Raw genomic sequence first — 27,398 nt, forward strand, 5'->3', positions numbered from 1 at the left:
GAGGGAAGATCAATTGTCTGTGTTCATTTCAACTCTCTACTTTTTCTCTGCTTTCACCATTTAGCAGGCCAAGCAGGCTATGTCGGAGGAGAGATCTTTCTTCTGGGGGAAGTGGTCTTCATATATTTTCTTTTGTTTTAAAAAACATTTTAGAGTTTTATTCAGTAATTCCAACCAAACTGCCTGGCACCGGCCATCACATTGCAGATCTTTGCATTCCAATATAACATGCTTAGATAATAAAGAGAGCAATGTATACATGTGAAACAGGAGACATATGTTATCTGTATGCTGGGCACATGCTGTCAGGAACAAAACAAATTAAACTATCTTTGAGGCAGAGAAGGGGGACAGAATGGTAGGACAGTCAGGGTGGGTGGGATTACCAGTGGCACCTACTAGCAGGTATAGGCACGTACGGTCCAAAAATGGGGGTAATGTGGGAGAGTCTGGCACTGCAGTCTGCGGGGGCAGTCCTGACGCAGGGGCCTCCTGTGCGGGAAAGTTGTGAGAGGGTATTCCAGGTTCACAGGCTCAAACGATGGGGAGGACTGATAGTGGGAACATAGCATCTCTGAAGGTCGCGGCCCCTCACGACAGGGGGTCATCGTTGGAGACCATATCTTTATGAACCTGGACCAGGGCTTCCCATAGGTCTGAGATGGGTAATCCCCAAAGTCCCCCTTCTCTTCCCTGTGAAGGGATTTGCAAGTAGCCTGCACCCAATGTTGGTGTTCAATATGCCGGGAGGATATGATGGGGGGCTTCGCCATCTTCCATCGGCGAGTGATGGTGCGGTGCACCAGGAGGCTGACAAGGTAAAGGTACCTGGTAGTGAGCTTAGCTCCTTCTAGCCTGGGTTTACCTCCCACGAGAATTGATCGCGGAGTATGTCTGTCCATGAGGCTTTCCAGGACCTCAAGGACCCCGAATCAAAACGGTTGTCATTTCGTACATTCCCACATCATATGGGTTAGGTGTGCTGGAGACTGTTGGCAGGGGAGCAGTTTGTGGAGCCATGGGGAAGAGTGCCTGCAATTTCTGGGAAGTCAAGAAAGCTCTGTGAAAAAAACAGATTTGTATAAACTTAAATCAAGCATTCTAGGGAATCTACAAGGGGTTCTGGAGCCTGACTTGTCATTCTTTATCGCTGAAAACTATGCCGAGTTCATTCTCCCGGTTTGCTTTAAGTGGGCTTAGAGCAACATTCGTGTGTGTCTAGAACCCTTTTACCGCCAGGTCTGACTCTATGTGTGAATTATTGACTTTTAAATTAGTGCGGAGTTTAAAAGTATGTCTTTCCTTTGGAAAATATGTTAATTTAAGGAATATTCACAAAAAATATATATAAAATAATCATCTATTAATACTTTTTTTTTTTTTTTTTAAACAAGCACATGCTAAATTTCTATCAGCCTTAAAAAGTCTACTGTCCTTGATTGTGCTTGAGCAGAGGGGAACACTTTAATCCGATAAGCCTTTCATCTCACTCTGCTTGATGGTGCTCACTGATGGGCATAGCTTGAACATGTTTATTTAAAAGAACATACTGGCGTCAATTAGTAATGGGCAATTTAAAGTATTTTCGTGGTGAAGGGATTCGTTGTAAAAAAAGTCGTTGTTAAGCATTATTCGTTGTTTAGCTTTCGTGGATTAGGGAGTCGTGGTTCAGGCAGTAGTTGTTTAGTCATAGAATCCTCCCAAGGGTGTCCCCCAATGTCCTCTGCCAATATGTAACCTACTTGCAAGCGGTTCCATAGAAAGAAAAAATAAAAGGGGGGGGGGCAGGAGACAATCCTTCTTGGTTAAATGGGCAAATGGGTATGCCTCTGCGATTGAACAGGCGCCCCCCGCGCCCATGGGGAGGGGCACCCTTAGTTGCGCCACGTGACTGAGCCCCCTAAGGGCTGACAAAGAAGGGAGTGTATTGAGTAAGGAGAGACGGTGATGTCATCAGGCTGTTAAGGAATGTTGGGGAGGTTATTTAAGGCTACGCCCTGGAGTAGTCAGCCTCTTTGTCCCCTCAGAACTCTAACAAGCGGTAGAGGCACGTCGTTGACCACCCACCCACCCGGCAGAAGAACGAGGCTTTGCGGCGCACTGACAGTTAAAAACAAAGGCAGATGCACAACAAGGGTAGTTCAGCGTCTGGATGGAACCCAGGAGGGGGAAGGATTCACATCTGCTGAGGGTAGGCGGAAAAGGAGGATGACCTTCCGGTGGTCCTGGACTTTACTGCCCTCACCTGCAACGTATGGACTGAGTAGAACCTTGGGGAGGTTGCCTGTTTTCAGGCACCCCTTGGTGGGCCAGTGCGTTATGTGGTGCCCTGGATTTCAAGTAATGCAACTGTTTGCTGTGCGCGTTGGGGCCTGCCAGCACAATGTGCACAGCTGAGTGGAGAGCTTGGCGTGATGAGTCGGACAAGTTCCATTGTAAGGCTAAGCTCAAGTGCAGGTGTAATGTTGTGCCTAATTTTCTTACTGCCTTTGACATGTCGCCGCTAAAGTGTATAGCCAAAACTGAAGTTAAAGTAACGTCGTGCCTGATATACTTAATGCCTTTGACAGGTTGATGCGGCTAAAGCATGATGCTATGAATATTTGTATATATCCCAACAGAATGGTTTTCTCCTATTGGTCTGTGAAGAATTATCTGGTTTGATGTGAAATAAAAGGATTAGCCCTAGACAATATGTTCTGACTGAGAGTTCTTGGGCATAGCGGGAGAAGAATTTCGGAAATGGAGAAGGGTGAATGTGACGTTGTGAGCATACTAATGACGTCCTGTCCTGGCCCTAAGTGACCTTCATTTATATGGAAATACTGCCCTACCATTCAAACTGTTTTCTTCTTCCATTAAAATCATAAAGTTGCAATCCATTTAAAATAAAAGCTATAAAAGCAGTTTGTGCAACACATTTTAACCTGCGACTGTCTCTAAGTCTAAAGACGTGAAGAAGAGAGTAACTTTCAGCGGCACTGCAAGTCCCTTCATTCTTAGCTCTTAGGGTCCCTGGAGGCGGCCCTGTGCTCCAACCCACCATTGCCAGCAGCTGAGATGCCGAACAGCGATATAAAGTGCATTTCGTTGTCCTGCGGCACAGGAGGAACTTTCAGTGGGACTGCAAGTCCCATCATTCTTAGGGCCAATGGAGGCAGCCCTGTCCTTCAGCCCACGATTGTCAGAAGCTGAGATGCTGCATAGCGCTGTAAAACGCATTTCATTGTCCAGCGGCACATAAGGAACTTTCAGCTGGACTGAAAGTTCCATCATTCTTAGGGTCCCTGGAGGTGGCCTTTGCTCCAGTCCACGATTGCCAGCAGCTGAGACTTCGAACAGGGCTATAAAGTGCATTTCGTTGTCATGCAGCATGCAAGGCAACCGGGCCAAGCCTGAGCCCATCCTGCGCCCGTCAGTGCTAGGAACAGGTGGGGTGGGGCCAACCCCCTAAGATCACGTTTGAAAACTGATTGCTCTATCCACGGTAAGCGGATTTTTCTTAAAAAGACGAAAGGGGAAAGTCAGCCCTGCATTGAATTGTCTCTCCTTTCATATTCTACGCTGACTGACAAAAGATAGCTGCTCTGACTTTAGTCCCTTGGCCAAATTTACTCCGACTTTCTGTTTTCACGCAAACAGATGAGGAGAGGGGTATGCCTTAGTTTTTAAATCCTCCATTAAAGAAATGTTCGAGAGTGGCATTTCAGATCACATCTCTTACTTTAGCACAGGGAGTTTGTGCCTGTAATGGATGCACAAACTCAAATAGAGGAGTCAATTTCACTTACAAGATGGCCAATTCAAGGAGTCAAATCGATTATATTACTTGATTTAAATCTATGGCCCACTGTCCGGAATTGTAATTCAATGCTCTGCAGACAGCCTGCCTCAAGAGTCCTTATTCCACGCCGGTTAAAACATGGGCGTAAAAACTTTCTTCGAAGAGACACTAATAGTGTACATATGTACATAATATTTGATAAATACTTGGAATTATGGCCATATCTTCTACAACATGAGCAAGAGTGACAGGATTGCCATCATATAATTGTTTATAAAGGTATAAGGAGAAACCTCATGATCAAATGTAGATGTAAGATAGGTCTGCCACTGACATTCCTTTGATGAGTTCATTTGGGGATATTGCCTGTGCAATATGTGTTGCCAGTTTGCTGTTTTGCAGTTAGTGAGAACAAACACTTGGTTCAAATCTCTGCAAAGGTCACTCTTTGTGATGCTCAGAATGCTTTCTCTTGTGTCCTCAGTACCCAGCCTTGGCAGCTTGACCATCCAGATTCAACAGGCACCAGAAGTCATCAAAGATCTGTACCGCACCCAAGTCTTGTTCTGCCGCAGTGCCAAAGTCTTCCTGGAACCAGTCACCTTCCACCCTGGTCAGGGCTGTGAGCAACATCTTACAACTTGGAAGAAGACTTATTTTCTGCACAACATCATAAGTATGTGCCAATAAAGCACTTGGTGTCCTATGCAGAGCATAGTTCCTCACAATGAGCTTTGATGTGAGAACCTTTTCCCTCTCCACACCAGGATCATGTGTGCTCTTAATGCCCATAAGCTAACCATTACTTGAATTCCCATTCATGATGATTAATATGTATGTAGTTTGCTTCCAAATTCTTCTGAAGACAGAATTTATTTCTAGGGGTGGGCGGAACTCGCGGACTTACCTAAAACCTCCATGAGGTTCTAGAGACTTCTGTTTACGGCAGAATTCAGTATGTCACGCTGCTCGCACTGATTATTAGCGCTGGGAGTTTGTTTTGCGCTGTAAAATCAGTGCAAGCTGCACCAAGCAGCTCGGCAGAAGGCACTGTTTTCCTAATGAAGTACAAGTAGATTTTCTACTCGAGGAGCCGTTGTCCCAACGCGAGCGGTAGCGAACTGCCTTGACTGCCTGAATTTTTAACACTGGCGAGCTGCGCACAAGAAAAAATTCCACCACGCGGCGGTGGCAGAGTTTTTTCAGAACTCCACATTCCAAGCAGAGTGGGCAAAACTCCGCTAACTCGGCCAGAGGAACAGCGTTTATTACTCACCCCTATTTATTTCATGGGTAAACATTAAAGTAATTCGCCTTTCATTGGTAATTGTATTAAAGAGGTCTAAGACTCCAGGTTCAGGCTAGTTTGTGTTTCCCTTAAGGTTTGTACGTCCTAGTTGTCAATCCAATTATACCGCTCTGCTGTCTTGCAGAACAGGTGAACGTGCCTCGCTCACTTATTGTCACACCAAGGTGAAGAACAGCTAGAGAAGGGGAGAGCGGCACACTATCTTCTGAAAACACATGCACAATGTCATAAGATTAAGCAAACTGAAACAGTAGCAGGAGGCAAACAGGTTTTTGTTCCTCAGTAAATTCGTTTTTAAATCCTCCTGAGTATAGACCAAAGTTGCTGGTCAAATGTACTAAAAAAGGTGCCATTTGCCAAAAACATTTTCGAGTTAATTGTAGTAGGAGACCCCAATGTACCCTGTCTTGTAGTTCTATAAGCCTGATACACACAAGCTTTTCAGTCAAGTGTAAGCAATCAAAACCTGGCATTTTTTCTAGTACACTACCGAATAGAAGGTCACAAAACCAGGACCTGTAGAACCAGGAACTGTAGAATTCTGACTGTCGGAAAGTCTTCATATGGATACTCAGTATTCATTAGCAATTTCAAGTCACACTTGGTGGTCTAACCGTGGTGAAAACACACATGCCAAGCCTCTTGTCGGAATTCACATAATAAACAGTGCCTTTCCTACTCTCCTAAACTCATACCTCAGCGAACAATGTTAAAGTAGCATTATAAGTGTTTTGAAAGTGCATCTAATTTTCAAAGGGCAATAACTGAATTCCCACAGAAAATATTCCCATGAAATGAAAAGGAGCTTAAATGCATGTTTTTTACATTTCTCAACTTGCCAGGAAGGAGACCTAGGATTAAAATAGAGGAATTTAAAAATGTTTTTACCATGGTAATTTTCCACGAAAAGTAATCTCAGCATCCTATGAATATGTTGAATGTTGATGCACTTTCCAACACTTACTAAATCACATGATCCTGAATCATTCGGATGTTCCACAGTGCACAAAACAACCCAATTTCCAGGAAAATTGGGATAAAAGAAGCTTTTACAACCCAAAAAGGAAAACAATTTAAATAGGACAAATGTAGCACTATGCAACATATGTAAATATGTAGGTCTACGCCGATCACTTCTGTATGCTTACAATTGCCTAAATCTCAGTACGTTTGTATAATTAGCTCCATATGTTTTATCAATGTTACTGATGTACTGTGATTAGAAATTCACGCTGTTGTGCTACATTTGCCAGAAGCTACTCTTGCTTATGCCGACTAAGAGATCAGCCTTCTTTTACCCCATGACCAACAAGAGCTTTTATTGAACTTGACCCTCAAACTGCCCCTCCCCAAAAACTACAGCTATCCATGCACTGCACTAGTAGGGATACTTCTTAACCAAACATCACCAAGGGGTTGTGGCCACCTAACACGCAAGCCTAATATTTGCTTGTTTGCAAACATATACATCATACATTAAAGTGTAAAAGTAAAGGTGTTGTCATCTAAGGATGGTGTGCATATTTTTATAAAAATAAAAGAGTAGAGGGGGTGTGGCCAGCCATCATGGCCACGAGGACGTGACTCCGAAATGGCTTTGCGATGAGCCCCGTGAGCCGGACCGTTTTGCCTCGCAGCACCCAGTGGAAACACCCAGGAATGCTGATGCTGAGCGAGCGAACATAAGTGGACACTTCTGGAAGACTTTTATTGGGCAGAGAGGTGTGGCGTCAGTCTCCAGACTGCAACGGCGGACCCGCGGAGTGAAGCCAAGATGGCGGTAGTGCCAAGCGGCCGCTAGGAGCACGACCAAGTGACTTCGATGCAACTTGATCCTGCGGAAGACCGCGCCCTGAGTGAGGGATCGCTAACCCGAGGGGCGCCCCTGATCCCACTGGGAGAGCGAGAAGTATGGGACGAGGTCGCGGTGAGGATCAGTAAAGCGCATGGGGAGACGTGGGAGGATGGTAAGAGGGGCTCTTTTCACAGCACCTAAGACACGGGGGTATCTCACCAAGAAGAGGCAGAGGCGACCGCCATATGTGGACTCGGTAATGCAACCACAGCTGCCCAAGAAGGAGAGTGAGCAGGCCCCTACATCAAACTGAAAAACCCAAGGGCGAGCGCCTGATCTTGAGATAAAGGAGGTACAACATAAGCAGTATATTAAGACGAGAAGTAGTCCCCAGTCACTGAATCAGGCACCCTGGCAGTGGAGAGGGGCCCCCTAGATGAAGTGCCACTAGATCTGCTCTGAAGGCACCCAGGATCCTCCATGCTCCTGCTCAGCCGAGGGGAGAGTGGGTGCCCTCGGCGTCTGCACTACCACGCCCGATCTTATAGCTCCCACGTTGGGTGGCACGGCATAGACCGTAAGACCAGCCCCTATGCCACAGAAAAAAGCCCAAACCGACAAGGTCTCCAGCTACTTTGGCTCATCCAAGCCAGGTGGAGGTGAAGGGGAAGGAAACCCATTGACTGAGAAGATGGCGCTTACCGGGGAGGGCTTATTGGCAACCTTGAAGGAGTTCAAGAATGAACTACGAGACAATATCAAAGCAGACACAGGTTCCTCTTTTGACTCCTTCAAAGCAGAGATGGCAATACAAATGGTGGCACTCCAGGCGGATGTAGACTCCATTGGAACGCGCACACTGGACTTGGAGGCAAAATGTCAGGAGTGTGAGGGTCGACTTCAACCCTTAGAAGAGAATACGGAGTCCCTCACCGTCCAGCTGAACTCTGCCCTATTAAAATGTGAAGACTTGTAAAATTGCTCACTAAGAGACAATATTAGAATGAGGGGCCTTGAGGAAGGGAAAGAGGGATCAGATTTGGATTCCTTTATGGTAGGCCTCTTCTCTAGCGTGCTGGGGGAGGACACAGGAGAAGTGCGACTGGAGCGAGTCGCCAGGGTAGGCCCGACAACACAAGGCGAGAGCAGATGCCCGAGGGATATCCTAGCTAAATTCAGCTCCTTTAGAGTTAAAGAACTGGTCCTTCGAAAAGCTAAAAATAGAAACTCGATGAAATTCCAAGGAGCTACATACGCACTTTTCCAAGACAGGGCCCAGGTCACAATTGCTCGCCGTTAGCAATTGCACCTGATCACTGCGGCCCTACGGGAGCGCCAGATAAAATATCATTGGACATATACCTTCGGAATAGCCTTTTATCCCCAACGATAAGCAACATCACTTCACAGGGTTGGAGAGGGCCGTGGTCCTCCTCGCCCTCGCGAAATCAACACTGCAACAGGAAGCATCAATAGGGAACAGGAGAAAGGAGCAATCTTCAGGCCGAGGGTCACCTGGACACTGGCAGGCAGCCAAGAAAGGGGGCAGGTCAGTGCAACGTTAATTGCGAGGTCGCTTCCCTATACAGATGCCAAACAGAGCGGGCATACAGTTTCTGCTACTTCGTTGAGCAGCTTGTTACCAAATGAGGAACTACTCGTTAAGTGATCTCGGTTAATGGGATCCAGAGAAGGGGAAGGCCCCCTGTCCTGCCTTTACTGGAGGATCAGTTTGCTTTTGGACGCACTCTGCCTGCTCCGACATGGACTCTGACTATGGTCATTCCAGATTCAGTACCCTAAAAGGAATACTCACGGGGCTCTAGGAGCGGGAATGTCTTGCCCCAGAAGTCACCAAGAAACAAAGCCCTACGGGGGCTTTGCGGACTTCCGGTACCGCCTTTGTTTTTGGTTTAGTTCACTGGTACTGTTTTTTCTAGGATGTCTAGCATGGAGAATGTATAGGAGGATTAATGGGGGGGAGGGTTCGGAGAACGGGAAGATTTCTGTGACCCAGGCGCCCAGGTGGGACGGGACGCTATGCCACCATAAATGGTAGTGAACTTTATGTCCTGGAACGCTAGGGGCCTCGACTCCCCTAACAAAAGACAACGCGTGTGGACATTTTTTGGGGATCAGCTGGGACAATTAGTAGCCTTGCAGGAGACTAACCTCATGAAAGGGGAAGACCACAGGTTTAAGCATAGAAACGACCACATGATTTTTCGTTCCTTTAATGTGAAAAAGCAGAATGGGGTGGTCATGATGTTTCACTCTTCTTTACGAATTCCTTGACCGCGACACTAAAATAGATAAGGAGGGGAGGTTCCTGATGGTTTGGGGGGAGTTGAGGGGTCGCCCTTGCTCTATAGCTACAGTCTATGCTCCCAATACCAGACAGGCGGAATTTCTTCTCACATTCATTGCAACACTGGACGGTTTCACATCAGAGGACATCATCCTAATGGGGGACTTTATTCTTATCTGGGATCCCAAGACTGACACCACTTACCCACAGAGGGCCACGGGGGGAGTCTTTAGTAGGGCGCTGAAATCGTCCCTGCAGCTAATAGGGCTGCTCGATGTTTGGAGGGCCCTTAACACCTCAACACAGGATAACTCCTTCCTTTCCTCTCCTCTCCCACTTACACAGATCATATTCCAGGATTGACCATGTCTTTGTTAGCCAGTCACTTCTACAGGCATTCACGGGGTCCCATATCCACCCTATAAGCCTCTTGAACCATACGCCTTTGACTTGTTTACTCAATTGGCCGGCGCCAAGATTCCAAGCTGGTCAGATCGTATTCCCACAATATTTTATACCTAGATAGGCTTCACCGGGGATGACTTACATAAAGCAATTAAAGATTATTTCCTTACCCTGCTGATACATCCTACGGAAAGAATTGGGACACCTTCAATATGTTTATACGAGGGCAATGCATCGCACTCACCTCCACCCTGAAAAAACTTCACACTAAAGAAAGATTGACACTAGAGAAGGAATTGCTGGAGGCTGATCGGGCCCACAAGGACTCTCCGTCCACCCCCTCTTTGCGGAAAGTTACGGCTCTCAAAGGGAAGCTCAATGCTATTTACACTAATAGGGCTGAAAAACACAATCTTGAGGCTTCAGGCTCGAGGCTATGAAGGTAAGGACAAGATTGGCTCACTGCTTGCATGACAGCTTAGGGTAAAAAAGGAAAGGCAATATGTCAAACAAATTGTAGATGGAGATGGGGCCCTACAGGTGAGCAAGACAGATAAAGCAGGGGTGTTCTGTGCTTTCTGTCGAACCCTCTATAGGGCTGATCCCCTCTGGAATGAGACCAGACCCAATACTTGGACTCAGCGGTGCTCCCCCAAGCCACCACAGCAGCCAATGAGGAGCTCGGTCGCCCCATAACGCAAGAAGAGGTTCAAAGTGTAATAGACAGCCTTAAGCTACACAAGGCCCCGGGACCTGATAGTCTTACTTTTCAGTTCTACCGAACATTTGCTACTGAGTTAACTACCCGACTCACTGATCTCTTCAATGATATAGCGGCAAACTAGTCTGTGTCCTCTTCTATGGGGTAGGCCCTAATCAAGGCTATCCCAAAGGGGAAGGATCCCCAGGCCTGCGCCTCGTACAGGCCTATAGCCCTGTTAAATTTAGACACCAAGCTATATTCTAAAGTCCTAGCCAATAGATTAGAAGAGGTCTAGCCCACTCTCATACATCTCGACCAATCGGGCTTCAAGGGGTGACCAGACCAATGACAATTTGCGTAGGGTATTCGACCTCATAGATAAAGTTCAGAAGAAACATATTCCCCTGGCCCTACTTTCTTTGGATGCAGAGAAGGCCTTAGATCGGGTCGATTGGTCCTTCTTAATACATACCTTACGCCACTTTGGGTTCTGTGAGGCCTTTCTGGGAATAGTTGGTAAATGGGGTCACGTCAGAGTTCTTTGAGCTAGAACGGGGTGCCAGTTAGGGCTGCCCCTTGTCCCCAATGCTCTTTGCCCTTTGTATCGAACCGTTAGCGGCGAAGATTAGATCCAACTCCGAGATTAGTGGCATCAGTTTTGTCTCAGACGAGCACAAGATCTCACTTTTTGCAGATGATGTCCTGCCGATCACCAATGCTGCTGACTCCCTGGCGGCGATACAGCCTGAATTAGTGCATTTTGAATGAGTATCCAGGTTCAAGGTAAACTTTTTGACAATGCTTCTAGAGATGCAGAGGGACATCGAGGAAACATCCCCATTTAGATGTGTATGAAAGGGAATAACTTACCTAGGCATCAATATTACTCCGAAACTGGCAGACCTATGTAAGGCCAACTCCCCCCCTGCTGCGAGAACTCAAAGCCGATCTCAAGAGATGGAGCTCAGAATATCTGATGTGGATAGGACGACTTAATGCCACAAAAATGAATGTCCTTCCTTGCCTTCTTTATCTCTTACAGGGCCTTCCCATCACTCTAGATAACTACATATTTAAAGAATTACAAACTGTGTCTACGAAATTCATCTGGCAAGGCCAGAGGGCACGGTTGTCCCAACGTCTGCTAGCAAGACCATGATCGGAGGAGGGGCTTGCTGTCCCAGACTATCTTCAGTATAATAGAGCCGCACAGCTCCGAATCCTGGGTAAGTGGTTCCTTAAAGCCTCAGAGAAACTGTGGCTTCACATGGATAGACAGGTGGCAGGTCGAACTATCTAGGATTTTCCCTGGAAACAGAAGATGGAAAGACCGACTAACACCTACTTGAGTATCCCTACAGCAACCACCTTAAAGGTATGGGACACTGTAACTAAAGCCCTTTCGCTGACCACTTTTCCGTCCCCTTACCCCGCTATTCATTTCAACTCGGCCTTCCCCCTGCACTCGAAGAAGGGCTCTTTGATAAACGAAAAGAGGGGTGATGTCTCATGATATCCGACCTCTTCCATGGGGGAGAGGTGTGGATATTCGCAGATTGTGTAAACAAGTTTAAGCTCCCACCCACAGAAGAGTACCACTATGTTCAGTTAAAACACTGGGTACAGCAGCCTCAGCTACGACAGGCAGTGACCAGAGATCTGCTCCCGGTGGAAAGATTTGTTCAAACCGGTATCACAGCCAAGGCTTGCGTCTCTTTCTTATACACCCTCCTGCTCTCTCTCAGCCCACTCCAGGTGCCTTGACACAGAAGATTTTGGGATAGCACTTTACAGGCTCCATCTACAGAGAAGAAATTCGAGTCCCTCTATAGAGATATTACAAAATATAACCGATGTATGTTTTAGAGGGAAGCCCACTATAAAGTTATGTATGATTGGTATCTCCATTCCCAGAAATGACATGCTATCCTTCCGAACACATCTGATAGATGCTTGCGAGGATGGGGACTGTTGGGAGACTTCCGTCACATTTGGTGGGACTGTCCCTCTATCCAACCCTTTTGGAAGGAGATCCTCTCCCAAATCAAACAAATCCTGGGTTACCCGATCTCGGAGTCCCTGGAACACAGACTCTTAGGTTTCCGAGACCCCGGCCTCAAACACCAAACCCAGGGAGACCGTTCCATTATGTGGCTGTGCTTGGGGGCAGCCAAGATGGCCATAGCTGCGGCATGGAAGAAACCGAAGGCCCCCTCCCTTACTCAGTGGCACGTCCGACTGTGGCATGCCTTGGCCCTTGAACAGATGTCAGATGTCATAAAAGACTCTCGTAAACGTTTTGATTACCATTGTTGGCTTGTGGGCCTAGGCTGCGAGCGCTTCACCTTTTCATGATATAATGGTAGGAGCCCCCCGTGAGGTGCAGAGATCCTGGTTCTCCCCGGGCCTTCTCACGCTCGTTGTGGGAGCCAAATTATCCGCTCCCCACCCCTCAAGGTTGTAACTATGCACGCACCCCTGACACTTTGGAAATGTTTGTTTTTCTTCTTTTTCTGTTTCTTTTTACCTTAATTGATTAGGGGTTCTAAGTTAGATTTATTTTGTTAGCTCCTACAACAGGAAACAGAAATAATATGTGACATGTAAAGTTTTGTAAAGAGATATTGCAGAGACCAAGCCTCCAATTTTGGACAGCATTCCCCAGGCAAGCAGGGAACGTTCTTTTGCTATCTAATGCTCTTGCAATGCACCAGTGGAAATATTTGAGCTGGGGTGAGCTATAAAGGTTGTATCTTTGTGTAAACTCAATAAAAAGATTCTGACAAAAAAAATTAACCTTCACAGATTTTTTTTTAATGAAAGCGGAAATAAAAGCAACAGTTGGCCCGCAAACCCTGCCACTGAAGTGGCCTATGTTCTAGGTGCCTGTGCACATGTGCCCAAGCAAAATGCTGTCACTTACAGTGAACAGAGCCAATGGCTGAGGCGGGCTGATCCACTTGGCCATGCTGTGGTGGGTGTAAGCATAATATGTGTATTCAACTTGAACAGATCAATGGATAACTGGAGCAGACTGAAAACCCCAATATGTATGTTTATATGTTTGTATGTATCTATGTCTCTAAGCCAGAACAAAACATTTCTGTTGTCACCTACCTTCATCAACTGCTCCTCCTGAAGCTGTCTGCGTTTCTGTAGCTCCTCATCTTCCTCCTCTCGGCTGCTGGACCTGCGCCTTTTGTCGGAACCTGCTTTTTGAAAAACAAGGCTAACTAAGTTGTACAAGCAAAAACCACCTCAAAGAGACATCTCAATTCCATTCAGTGACATCAACTAGCATTCAAAGAAGAATGCCACACTCAGCAGGCACTTTTTGCTCAGTGCCTATGATCAGTTTAAGACTTTAAATGCAAAATTGCTCTGATTATTTGGTGAAAATCTGTAGTTTTCTATGTTTGTAATTGCAGGACCTACTATTACCTTGAATTTAAATGTATATATGTATTTAGGAAGCATCATTTGATTGACAAGAAGCAATTATTTAAATAAAGTAAGATTTCCTTAGAGGCTGGTGCTCTTGAATGCCTAGTAGAGGTGACATCTCTGATATGTCAGGCGAGTGTAGCCTCGCCAACAAAATGGATGCTAGGTATCTCCTGCAGCTTACAAACAGAGCATACATATTCCAAGAGGAAATATTGTCAACAACAAAGTACTGCATTGAACCAAAGCTGCTTCAGTGAATAGCAAACACCATAACGCAAGCATATCGCCCAATAGTACCTACCATTCGAGCACCAGCATATTGAATGATTGTTGGAAAAAACATATTCTGACCATGCTGGATTAGCGGTTCTGAAATATTATCTCTAGAGTTTATTTTTGGTGAGCTGTCTAATAAATGTAAGAGATGGAATATGTCTATGTAAGGCCTGTTGGTTTACTATTGTGCACCAGGAACAGATTGTTTCTGTTTTGCCACCAACTTCTAGAAGCCTATATTTGTCTATCAGCTTTCCTATGGGATGTATGAAATGTGACCTCAACACAACTTGGAGCAGAGAACAGAGGATCAATAAAGCTCTGATAAATGTTACAATATTACAATGGGCACTGCTGACTCTCAGTGACATTTAAACTCCAGCATCTGTCCAGGTTAAGAGTTTGAGAGTTAAGGTTCACCTACAGACCTCATGTGCGCCCTTTTGCAGATATTTTGAAAAATACAGCTGGTACAATAAGCTGCAAATTATTTTAGGAATATTTAGTAGAAATACCTGAAAGTTGCAAACCAGTGGGTTCATGCATATTTTCGCATTAGGATTTCACCTGGCATTGGAAGCACAATTCCGAAAGATGGCAGAATTAAAGCCTCAAAAATGAGCGCAATCCACACATCCCGACTTAGAAGTTGTGGATGTGTTGAACCTTTAAGTGAATTAGAACTTTCGTCATCTACCAGGAACGCTAGAGCTTATCCTCCTTTTACTGGTGTTTAGTCTTCAGTCTCTCTTTTATGCGCTTTGGACCTTCTGTTACATTTTGGAATTTTGGACCTTCTTCAACTCTTGTGGTACTTTAAAGGGTCCCTGTCCCTTCACCACTGTAAACTCTGGCACCTCTCATGGATTTAAGCCATCTTTGTATCTTAGTGACTTTGGCATTTTCTTAACTTTTAATGCCTGTTGACCTCCATCATCTCTTTGACTTTGATGCTCTTTCCTTTCTTAGTAACTATGAACTAACTGCATTATTTACTCTCGAGAACTCATTCACCTATTACAGACTTTGAAATGTTTTACTCTTTTAAGATACCCTAGACGGTCTCTCTCTGTTAATGGCTTTGGGACTTTTTAGTCACATTGGGCCCTCTTTATCCCTTGTGGGGTTGCAGGCCCTTTTTCATCTCCATCTCTTAGTATTATTAGAGAAATTATTTTCACAAGTCTTTGTCACTTTATAAAACAATCATCTCATGGCAACATGAGATAATGTTATAGCCTTATAGCCCGCCGTAGCGGGCTATACCGGCCATTAAAGGCCCGCTGCAGCGTTAAAGGCTTGAGCCGAAGGCGAGGGACTTTAACAAAGCAGAGGAACTTTAAAAGCCAGTATAGCCCTGCTACGAAGGGCTATTAGGCTATTAGAACAAATAACCAAAACAAAGACTTCAGGGCGCGCGAGGGGATTGAAATCCCTTCAGGCTCCCTGAAGCCTTTGTTCACAGACAGAGCTGTGAACAAAGAAACATTGGAATGTTGGAGCTCCGGGCTTATACCAGCCATTATAAGCCCAGAGCACTCCATTGTTTTCAATGGCGCTACCAACATTCCAATGTTCTAATATAGCCTTATAGCCCGCCATAGCGGGCTATAAGGCTATTAAAGGCCCGCTGAATCGTTAAAGGCCCGAGCCGAAGGCGAGGGACTTTAACAAAACAGCGGGACTTTAATAGCCGTATAGCCCTGCTACGAAGGGCTATAAGGCTATTAGAACATTCTGCCACTAGAGGGCAGAATGTTCTAACAAATTAAACAAAGGGTTCTCGAAGCTCGAGGGGATATAAATCCCCTCGAACTTCGAAAGGCCTTTTTAGAACATTGGAATGTTGCTCTGCGGGCCTTTACCGGCCCGTAGAAGCAGAGAGCACTCCATTGTCTGCAATGGAGCTCCCAACATTCCAATGTTCTTAGTGTCTTTGGACCTTCCATCATCTTAGTGACATTAGAACAGCTTCACCTCTTTTTGAATTTAGACCTTATTTGCTTTGTACAAACATTGGTGCTTCTTTGTTCTTCTGAAGCTTAATTTCTATCTTTAAGTTCCATCTTTCTGTGTCATTATTGCTGTTAAATGTTCTACTGTGCTTTGGGACTTACTGCCCCCTTCGTCTCTTTGGGACACTGGACATGTATTTCTCATTATTTAGTGACATTGGAAATACTACACCTCTATGTGCATTTGGGCATTGCTCATTGGTAAGTGGCTTTGGACCTTCTTTAACATTAATTGACTGGAGGCCTTTTAATCTTGTGACTTGTGACCTTTGGCATATCTTCATGGATTTGAATCTTCTGAAAGTGTTTCACAATTGCATGATTCACTAGTTACTGAATAATTATGCACAGACCTCAGTTAGTTTGATGGATGATGTCCATGCCAGATGTAATGGGCAACTTGTGCGCCCTTTGTCTACGTTGTTCACTCCTTTCTCTCCTGTAGTTCTGTTCCTTTCTATGGGTAGGTCATGCAAAGGTTACCTCGACTAATGCCAAGTCGCTAAATAGATCCCGCAATGCTATGCTCTGTCTGAATAAGGATGGCTTTGTAAGATACGATATGTCGCTTCAGAACAATGCTGGATTCATATGCTCTTACACAAGGCTTCATTCAGAATGTCATATAATACTATTTTGAAAATGTATCATCTTCACTTATATAAAACTTTCTCTATGGGTTTACTGAGTGCCTGAATTTAGTGTTTAGTACCTATAAAGCATATACAACAATTCTGCAATCTTTTTCCTGGGCTGTGTTGCAGTACTCCCGTAGGGGTGATGCTAGATGTTAATGAAATGTACATAAAACACAAAAATAGACACATAGCAAGAACTGAAAGAAGTCACGCTTCTACAACATGTTAAAATGATAAACAACACCCAGACCTTATCCAAAGCATCATTTATGTATTTCTTTTGTAGATTCTCATCAACACTTTCTTTTTGCCAGAAGTTACCTGAATACTTGGATAAGTGAAGGCCACATTGAGGATCTGATTTTAAATGTAATGATGCACTATGCTTTCGGTAGTGCTAGCTAGTCAGTACGTGCACCGAGAAAATACCATACTCCAGCATGTTTATTAGCCCAATTCCACATTCCGTATAATTAGAAAATTAAAAAACGATGTACTCAGATGGTGAGGAGTGAGCACTAGAAAGGGACTTTGTAGACAACAAAACCAATATAAGTACCAACATTGCAAATGAACCAACACTTACAGGGTAGCTTCACTAACAGCAGTGCAGCACCACATCTACTATCAACAGGCACTGTTTCTCCATACCCCTGCACCGGCGCTCTTCGAGCCTGCCTTACCCCACGCACACACTTTTGAACCACTGTGCAAGTGTGTGATGTATAGGACAGACTCTGTACTGAAAAGGTATCCTTCCAGTACAAAATATTACGCTTAGACATAGTATAAAACTTTTTTCACATTGGATGTGTGCTACACAGTACTGCTCTGACGCAATGTTGGAAAAGTTAGGAGAAATAAAAACATTTCTACTTTTTAATGCCTGCCCCAAAGAGGCATTGACTGCCATATTCAGTAGATTGGGCACTGTGTTAAAACCCACCCATGGGATGCCCCTTTGACACAAAGAAATAGAAAGCTGCATAGCATTAGATTGTGTTACTTTAGTTTAGAGCTAGTGTCCAGAGTAAATGAAGTTTTGCACTGGAAGTAAATCCCAACTCAATAGTTTTTTTCAAGTTTTCATCCATTTTATGATGTAACCCCACAAAACATCAGTAACATCACAGTAGGGAGAAAGATTCTGGCGACTCAGTCTTCAATTACAATTGGACCAAAAAGTGTAAAAGAATAGCTAGCATTGGCCCCAAAGTCTGTGTATCAACCGTTCAGATTCAAACAGGAACAGTGTTTTGAGCAAGATCACTATTTAAAAACTCTAGAAATAACATTGGAAAGTATTCATTCTATGAAACTATAAAGAGGGCCAATGACTGGCATTCACAACAAGAGAATTATGTGTCTAACACAAAATAAGAAGACAACTGCTGGATATATGAATCTTCAAGTGCAGTCAAGCTCCAAATTATCTGAATTGTGGGTAACTGTATACGATAAAAGGTTTTAAAATTCTTCACTATAAAACAAACTTTATAAAGTAAAGGAAAGTTAGTTAATACACTGGCTAGTAAAGTTGTTCTAGAAGGAGCCAATTATTTCTGTGACTAATGTCAGATTGTTCCTAATGGACTTCGCTGTTAAAATAGCTTCCTGGTCAGAGGATATCTGCTAATACAGGGCATTGATGGCCTATAAGGCATTGGTGTGTGGTGCTTGTGGTATCTGTGTAGCCCAAGGGAGCAAACATGAGTTGTGTGATTTTCAAAACAATTTTCCTATAAAATCTTAATCCAGATTCTCAACATGGCATTCATTTTTCCAAACAATGCGGAATTCTGTAGACAAAAGTGCACAAGAGAATGTAAGTATTTTGAGAGAGTTTGTTCTACTTTCACTTGCATCTAAACACTTCCAGACCCCACTTTTAATTTCTTTTTATACTGCTTCTCATAATTTGTTTGGTGTGATTCGCATACCTACGGCAGCAAGTGAGGGGGGGCCAGGCCAGTAGTCGGTCTCAATCTTTGGGATCGCGTTGGGTTCTGGAGCATGGGCTGCTGGGAACGTGGAGGACTTGATGATATCGTCGGAGTTGTTCTGGGCTGCCAAGGCAGCTGCATCTAAATAGCAATCAGGGATTGAACTTAGCTCTATTTTACAATTTTAGGCCAGGTTGTGTTAGCCTTCAAAGTATATAACCCCCTTGAGATGTCTCGATGGGTTATGCCCCTCCCCTTTGCTTCACATCAGATGGTGAGGAGAAGACAGAAACCTGCAACAGGAATACATATGGCTCCATGTGTACTATTTGGAAGAAAGTGTAACATTTTCGCTTAGGATTCACAGCCTTTGCATTAATGAAACATGTCATTTAACTAAGTACAAGCCAGTGTCTCCTCAGGTAACAGCTGTATTCTGCAGTGTGGCTTGGGGCATGCACCTTTAAAGGCCTGGCATCTATTGCAGAACACCCCAGAGAGAAATTCATTATGCTACTCCTCACAAGCTGTGGCATGTCATTACTGCAGCGTTCTGTTTATTGGCTGAGTTCTTCTGCTGCCATTCATTTTTGTAGCTACTTTGGCATTAAAAAAGAACATGCATCAGTGACAGCCCTAAAACAGCCCACACTGTACAATGGATAAACCAAGCCAGAGAACACAAATTAGTGACTGTATCTTTCCCATTATTTTGCCATCTGATTATCTTGAAACCTAATGAAGGGAAAAATAATGTGTTGATGAGCTCTGCACAGGCTTGGTGACATGCAGACCTTATAAAAGTTATGTTCCAGGAAGGGATGGGCAAAACTGTCATAAAACACGCTCTGTAGAATTCCATGGAATACTGCTGGTCCAAAAGATTACTCAGCTGAATGGTTTTGTCATGCAACTCTGCATGGCCAAAGTTCTCAGCATGTATAAAACGAGATTTAGCTGCTTTTTTGCATATTGAGAAGGACAGAATTGAGTAATTTGGTGGCAAGTAGGCCAGTGAAGTTAATTCCCTGCTTGCACTAATAAAAGTTCAGCTTTCCTTCTGGTTCCCAAAGAGTTCCACCCACCCGCAACTCTGATCACGCTGACATACATCACAAATAATGTCACATAGTGGTATTTACATCAGAGGGGCAGTCAGAGGAGCAGGCCTGTGGAATGTGCTCTGGTACACATGGAGCCATATTTACTATACCGTTCCAGTTTACTGAACCTTTGACTTTTTCAGGAGAACAAAGCATGCATCTTGCATTTATTAGAAAGATTAGTAATGAAAGCAAGCGTAAAAAGACAAAGATCAATCTGGATCCTGTCAAAGGGCCAAGTTCACGACTTACACTTATACAGAAAACGCATTTCCTTCGCATTTTTAGATTACCAAATGAGATTGTTTGGAAGACACCAGAAAGGAGGCGTTAGTGTAGAGCAGTTTTACTTATTAGCAGACCGCACCCTGCACGTGCCCAAAATGAAAGCTGCATGGGTACTAAGAGCCTATATTTATCACAGTAACGGCTACCCCCTATTATAGTGCACCAGGACCCCCTTGCCATGACCATCGGAATTACCAGGCTGTAAAACCACCCAGGGGAAAATTAATCTCCCCTCTTTGGAATTTAACCCCGTGGGCGATTTAACCAAACCAAAAACACACTTTATTCCCATTTGCCAACTTCTTTTGGATGCAAGAATTCCTCCAGTAATACCTGGAGAAGTCTGTGCAGGGGGAAACACTGGAATCTGAATTGCTACACAACTTCAACTTTGAATATATTGGCCCACTATTTATGTAAATGCTATATATCTGTAGACTACGCTGTTGCTTCATAGGGACCTCCCAATTATGACTAAGATCTACTCAGCGATGCATAAAATGAGATTATAAGCACTAGATCCTTGCCTAATTGCCAAGGCAACCACTGACCTAAAAAATGATTCCCATCTAGATTCATTGTACGTCAACTTATCTTATGTGGATAAGCAGGAAATCTGGTATGCAACTAAGCCACTGAGAACTATGCTGGACATCCGAGCCACACATTATCACACTTTTAAGAGAGTGTATTGCCTTTTTTCCAACTGAGGGTGCCCATGGTTCAGACTCCTCTGATTGGCTATGGTGTATGACCAGATTTTCAGCTGGGTGGCTCTACACCAACATGAACTGGAAACAGAACATGTTGGAAGATAATTAGATGCTTCTACAGTCGTGGCAAACAACTTAGACACCAGATGACTGCTTAGAAGCTATGAAGATTAGCCAACTGCTAATGTGAGTGTGGCTTCTTGCAGCAATTAAAATACCCAATGATTGCCTTGTTCACTACACCCAACCTTCCTCAGGATTCATTTGTAGCAGTATCTCCCATCATAACAGTCCCACTGACCTCTGAATAGAAGGTGGTGCACATGAAACAAGACGGGCATGGCAAGAGCTTGAACAATCATTTATACACCCGGAAGCTGTCAGGATTTGGAGGGAAGCAGAACCGGATATGAACTAGCTCACCCATGTCGTCATCCAACAGGCCTAACAGTATGAATTTGAGCTCAGTTACACTTGAATGTCTCCACTGTTTTGCTTGGAATAACTCCCTTTTATTGATATTTTACCTTCTACATACATAGGGCATTCTTTGCTAGTTATATTCTTTTATATACCCTCCTTAGCAGTGGAAATCAGCCCTGCTCCTATCCACACTGGGCACGTGAAAAGCAGCCAGTCTTGTCCGGAATGGAACCAGCGACCATGTGTTTTGTCACTCTACCGACTGGATGACACCTATTTGGCTCTGCAGTACCGGTGCTATGTCTAGAAGCAGCTCAAACAGAAAAGTTAACGGGCAGAAAGAGCGCTGCTAAGAAGAGGGTGGGAACAGACAGGCTAATTAATGCCATTGACAAACAGACTACAGTAGATGAACAAACTTATGAAAAGTTTACTCCAACTAAATATATTGAGCTTTTTCCTCGGCAAGCACAAAATATTTGGTATTATTAACTTAAATTGTAAAGTGTCACATCGCTTTGATTTAGAGATTATGATTCCTCTACATCGCCCAGTTGCGGAGGGCCTGCCGGCTGCACTGAAGTAGTAGTGGCAGACAAATGTTAATAGAATGGAAATTCTGAATGGAACTTTCTCAGATGGGCAGTGAAAAAGGTAGGGAGGATTGAGAGATGCAGATTTCTGTAAGACCTCTGTGCTTGAGCATATATGAGCACTGTCCAACTGTGCGCCGCTACTAAACTGTCTCCACATCACTTCTACCAAGTATGGCCCAGTTTACAATATTATAATATTTCTGCATAATGAGTAGATGTTTAGCGTTTGTTATATGTTGATTCATTTCTTTTTCTCACTTGTTGCTTTCTTGGGGCAATTTGATTTTGACTTTCTCCCACGTGTTTGTCGGTGTCTATACAAGACTATTCGTGAAGTTGTTCTTTTCGACTTGCATGGACCATGGGGATTTAGCATCAGGTGGAATTTGAAGCTGCAGCAAAGCAATAGCAGCGGAAAGCGCTTTCACATCACTGTATAAAAGCATGACTTCGAACAGTACTTACGGGTTAGAATGGAGGTCAGTAGATAAACACGCACATATTAATTGGATATTTAGACACAGACATACACAAATTTCACACAAAAAAGAAAAAAAAACAACAACAACACTATGTTATGGGGTGAACAAAAATAAACATCATGGTTGCAAATTAAAAGGATGCATGGCAAATCACAGCTACTTTCAAATAAAGGGTAATCAATCCCTTAATAGCCTCCGTCTGGCAGTATATGCTTTATTTGTCTGTGCCTTCAGAATTAATTCTGAGGGTCAGTGAATTAGCCCATTGATGCACATATTTTCACCTAATTTCTTTAATCAAACCAGATAACTGTTTCTTCGACTCACAGGTTACAAGCCAAAAGTCAGATGAAAATAAGAGAAACTACAAAAAAGTACTAAACGCAAATATATTGAAAATAAATTGCACAGATATTGGCTACACATAAAAACCACCTGTTTCTTGGCTATGATAGCACAGCAGAACCACTCAGTCCCTACCTCGGTCTTGTTGGTTAGTCTCAGTGCCTGTCCCAGGGCTTTAAGTTCTGATACTGATTTTGCCCCATCGTTCCCATTCACAAGGTAGATCAATGGACTTACTGTACTTTCTTTGAATTAACGTTTTCTGTTGTTGCTCTTGCACCCTCTTCACATGGGACAAGACTTATGATCTTTACTCAACATTTCGAGCTGGGAGACAGTATTCTTTTGGATGTATGACCTTACAACTCATACATTTACATCGTGGTTTTTACAACGCAAGTCGTTACAACGACTTGCGTTGGAGGTCGCTGGACTAGTAGTATAGGAGTAGTATAATTTACTATTCCAACTCCAGGCTATGGACAGTACGGAAGGTGTTGGATAGTAAATTATACTATTCCTTGTCCTAGAGCACCATCCAACGCAAGTCGTTGTAAAAACCGCAATGGAATAGCATCGCAATGTAATTCCCGCGTTGTAAACGATGTTTCCCATTCTTTTTGGTGAAGCTCGCACCATACACAATTAAGAGAAAGTCTATTGTGCATATGACTACCGGTGGACTATCAGTATAAAGTGGCGTAGTGTAAATTACATCACGTTACTTAGCCCTGTGTACTCTTCATTTTGTATCTTAAAATAAACAATACATTTGATCAGTGTGGTGCATCTCCAGTATCCTTGATATTTCTAGGAGCCTCAAAAGACACATGCGCCAGGCAGGCATGCAGCCTTGCACGATTGAGCATCTCAACAAATGTACTAGAATGCTACTTTACCATGCTGCTTGTAGATGGGTGGCTTCCTGTATATGTTCATGCCTTGATCTGTGGAAAGGAGGACGCATAATAAGGTAAGTCACAAGGTCAGGCTCAGTGGCAAGATGTCTACATATCCCAACACACGTGGGGGACATAGAAGGAATGCTGGATGTCAAACAAGTGGAAGGTCCACACACAAAAGACAAAGATTTGGTGACAAGTTACATACACGTAGTGGAGATGGGTGCCCCTTCTTGTTTACCCAGAGGACTGTGAAAATATGAAGAAGGTGAGAGGTGTTCATATGGCAGCAGGTAGAGACAAAAAAGTTGGAGACTCCTAATACAAGCCATAAACAATGGTTTGAAGGTTTGACTCTAAAAGTCATTTTGCGAGGGCGTGATTGAGCACCACTGTGGCACCATATATTAAAAATGATCTTAAGACATTCATGACCTCAAGTTCCTTTTCAGTTAAAACAATGAGACAGTGGAGTGCAAATATAGAATTATGGAGCGGTCGCAGGTTAAATCAATTTTTACCCTTCTAGAGGAAAATCAGCCACACCTGGAAGAAGTGTCTTAGGAGTCTCGGATCACTGAAGAGAAGCTGTCGGATCAGGAACGCAATGTTGGGAAAAAAAGATTTGCATTGTCTACTCAGCACCAATCTCAGTATAGATTTCCTTTTGGATTGGAACTGTTGATGCTAAATGTTAAAAATATACAAAGGTAAAATATTCTTCATTCTCTGGACTAGATACAGATGTGCCTTACAGAGGCACAAGCATATTATGAATTCACCCATTTTCCTTGATAGCAAGCCAGCATCGAACACGCTGTGGGTGGCTGCCATTAATATGAATTATTCCAAGGGCCATGAAAATGGCTCAAACCCTTTCAATAATGATCAACTATACTGAAAATAAAGTACTGTTTGTTAGTCTCCAGTCCGTTCATAAGGCTTTACCTTCCTGGACCGGGTATCTTGATCGAGTGGGGCAGGTTTCTGGATGCATTTGCCAATGAAATCAAACCAGGAGCATGATGTGCAACCTTCCTACACAGGTATAATTCAACCAAATTACCTAGATTTTATGGCTCATTGGACAATCAGGTTGTTCACGTACTACACTCACTGAAGTGTCTCTAGCGATCTTACTGGTACTCATTTCTGCGATCTACAATGGGTTACAGGAAAGGACGGCTCTGCCACGATTAAAATTGGCTTTCGTAAGATTTCACAAAGATCCTTGGCCAGGTGGTGAAAGGCAGGGAAACTATTTTTCGTCATGTGGCAGTGCCCATGCAGGAAACCATCCAGATTAGTAGTGTACTTCCGCAGGTGAGCATTGAAGCATTCCAACAGCATGGTTGCTGTAGACAAGAACATCACACAAGCCAAAGTAAATGTTTTGTTCAGCACTCATTTGAGAGGAGGATAGCCTCTGACAAAACAATTCATAATAAAGCCATAAATAAATAATTAAATCAATAAAGGATTATTGTGATATTTGATATTGATCTTCAAAACAAAAAATGAAGTTCAGCACATTTTCCAAACAAAATATCAGAACCAAAGAAATGCAGGTTCTCTTCGCAAATCATTTCTTAGTATGAAATGTATTATCATGTAATCTCTTTGCAAAGAATTTATGATTGGATATTTGAAAAGGTTAGCAAAGATTTTCTAGAAATAGAAGAAAAGCAAATCAATCAGTTTTTAAAATAGTTTAGAGGTAAAATCATGTTTTCTATCCCCTTAAGAATACATCAAAAAGGGTGAGAAGGGAGTCTTGCTTTAAGTTGTATCCACTACTATATGAATGACACCATTCCAGAACCCTCTTTTATAAATGAGATTCAACCAGAGATTTCTGCCATATTTGAACATTTTTATAAATAGATAATTTTGCAGGAATAACATTCTCATTGCCTTAGACTTCCACCTCACTTACAAGTAAGGATCTAATAATACTATTTCAGAGCTACTTTTATAATGTGATCAGTTTGGGTCACACAAAAAAATCCAGGTGCATTTCTTAATCTTAATGTTAATAGTATAAAGGGTTTACAACCATTACAACGCAACTTTTACCACGCAAAGCTGTTACAACGCAGGTTTTACTACGCATACCATTACAACGCATTACACTGGGGGGCGCTCTAGGATAGGGAATAAGTTTAATTTACTATCCAACACCTTCCCTACTATCCACGGGGACTGGAGTTGGAATAGTAAATTAAACTATTTACTATCCAGCACCCCCAAGTGTAATGCGTTGTAAAGGTATGCGTAGTAAAACCTGCGTTGTAACAGCATGCGTGGTAAAAGCATGCGTTGTAACGTCATACATTCGTATAAAGTGCTCAAAGGTAAGTAGTAAAAGTGTGGGGCACTTTTCCATATGGGCCAACATTTTCATACAGTGGCCTGGGAATAGCATGCCTACTTGCTTTGCCTGTCAGATTGCAAGTCAGGGGATTTTATCCCTCTGCTTTCTTTTTCTTCATAGAGATATGTTTATTTATTTAGTTATACACATACATTTATTTAGTAAAACATATGAAAGGGCTTGCAGCTTTCAGCTTTTAATTTGGTTACAAAAGGGTCCAAATAGAAGGGCTACACATTGATGCTACTTCCTTTTGCTTGAGATCCTAACTCTTTGATGGATCACAGAAAATGTTCTTAGAACTGTCATCCCTGCTCTACATCTCCAGGGAGAATGAAGACAGACAACATTGCAGGGAAGATGTTGTTCCAAACTCTCTTTTCTAAGGCACAGATTCAAGCCTCCATTTGTTCCCTATCAGAGATGATCTCTTATTGTGTGAATGAAAGCATCCTGAGAAGACGGAGATGCCAATGTTACTTTCTCACCTTCATTATTCGGCTGAAAGAGAACTAGACTTACCTTCAGCAATTGAACCTATTTTGGCCAATTTGCCTGAGTAAACTTTGGACAAGGTCTCGGTCTCAGGTGCTGATTACTAAAGAGTTGAAGCAGCTCTGAAGGAAAGCTTTGCTGCATTGCATTTGCCAGGGCTGATGTTAATACCATATATGCATCCCTTATTAAGGCCATTCAAAATGGGAATTGGGCAGAATTTAGATTATTTGCTCTCATAATTTCACTTTGGCTAGTCCAGACGTCCTAAAGATTTGCAAATGGTTCACAGTTCCTCAAGTGAATAGATATCCTGCCTTCTTCCTGCAATGCCCTTCTTCCTTGTCAAGTGTCAGGTATCAGGAGATAGAACCCCATGAATGGATTCTGTTTCCTACCTCTGACTCACTCCTCTTCTATACGCATTCCCTCTGATTCCTAGACTTCTACTTCATCTTTACATGGAACACCCAAAACTCATTCTAGTTTAGTTCCTTGTAGATGTGAGCCAAGATGGATTTGATAGAGTCTTCAAAGCAGCTTTGATCTGGTTCTAGCAGTTTGTTAGGGTCCAACGTGCAGCTATTAAATCTGTAAGCGCACCTAATAGCGGACATTCACATATGGAGATCTGAGGTTGTAGACTGATACATGTTTTGTCTCTTTGTCAACCTTCTATGGTTCCAGCTTTGAATCTTCCTTCAGTCCTCTAAGTTTTACAACTCCCTACTTTCAAGCCTTTGGTTGCTGTGGAGCTGAAATATTTGACTTTGAACGTTGTTTTTGCTACTGGCAATTACTTCTACCACCAGAGTAGCTTAGCTCACTTTCCCTATACAGCAGATTTTTCACTACAGGATGGGTTCACTTTAAGAGCCAGGATTCCATCCTCTTTCCCAAACTCTACTCCTCCTCTTTGCATTTGCTGGAGGTAGTTTGCGCTGTGAAGTTTATTCTCTCCAGATCTGCTGATTTCAGGCACAAAGGTTGAAGGCTTCTATCTCATGTTCAAGCTGGTTGATCAGAAGTGTAATTCACCAGGCGTATCCATCTC

General features: G+C 43.4%; 1 protein-coding gene across 16 annotated transcripts in view; it reads right to left on the reverse strand.

Annotated features, from left to right (window-relative positions):
* Nucleotides 1-27,398, reverse strand: part of ABLIM1 (actin binding LIM protein 1) — a 670,048-nt gene that overhangs the window by 16,507 nt on the left and 626,143 nt on the right. For 7 of the 16 annotated variants that reach the window (XM_078643875.1, XM_078643872.1, XM_078643869.1 and 4 more), the window contains 3 exons: nucleotides 23,473-23,520; nucleotides 18,621-18,764; nucleotides 13,422-13,516 (listed from right to left, as the gene is read on the reverse strand). In XM_078643875.1, coding sequence (XP_078500001.1) covers nucleotides 13,422-13,516; nucleotides 18,621-18,764; nucleotides 23,473-23,520 — 287 coding nt within the window. The remainder of the gene's footprint in view (nucleotides 1-13,421; nucleotides 13,517-18,620; nucleotides 18,765-23,472; nucleotides 23,521-27,398) is intronic. The other 9 variants (XM_078643877.1, XM_078643884.1, XM_078643882.1 and 6 more) reach the window with 4 other exon arrangements.

Source organism: Lissotriton helveticus, chromosome 5_1 (assembly GCF_964261635.1).
Source record: "Lissotriton helveticus chromosome 5_1, aLisHel1.1, whole genome shotgun sequence".
Taxonomy (NCBI): domain Eukaryota; kingdom Metazoa; phylum Chordata; class Amphibia; order Caudata; family Salamandridae; genus Lissotriton; species Lissotriton helveticus.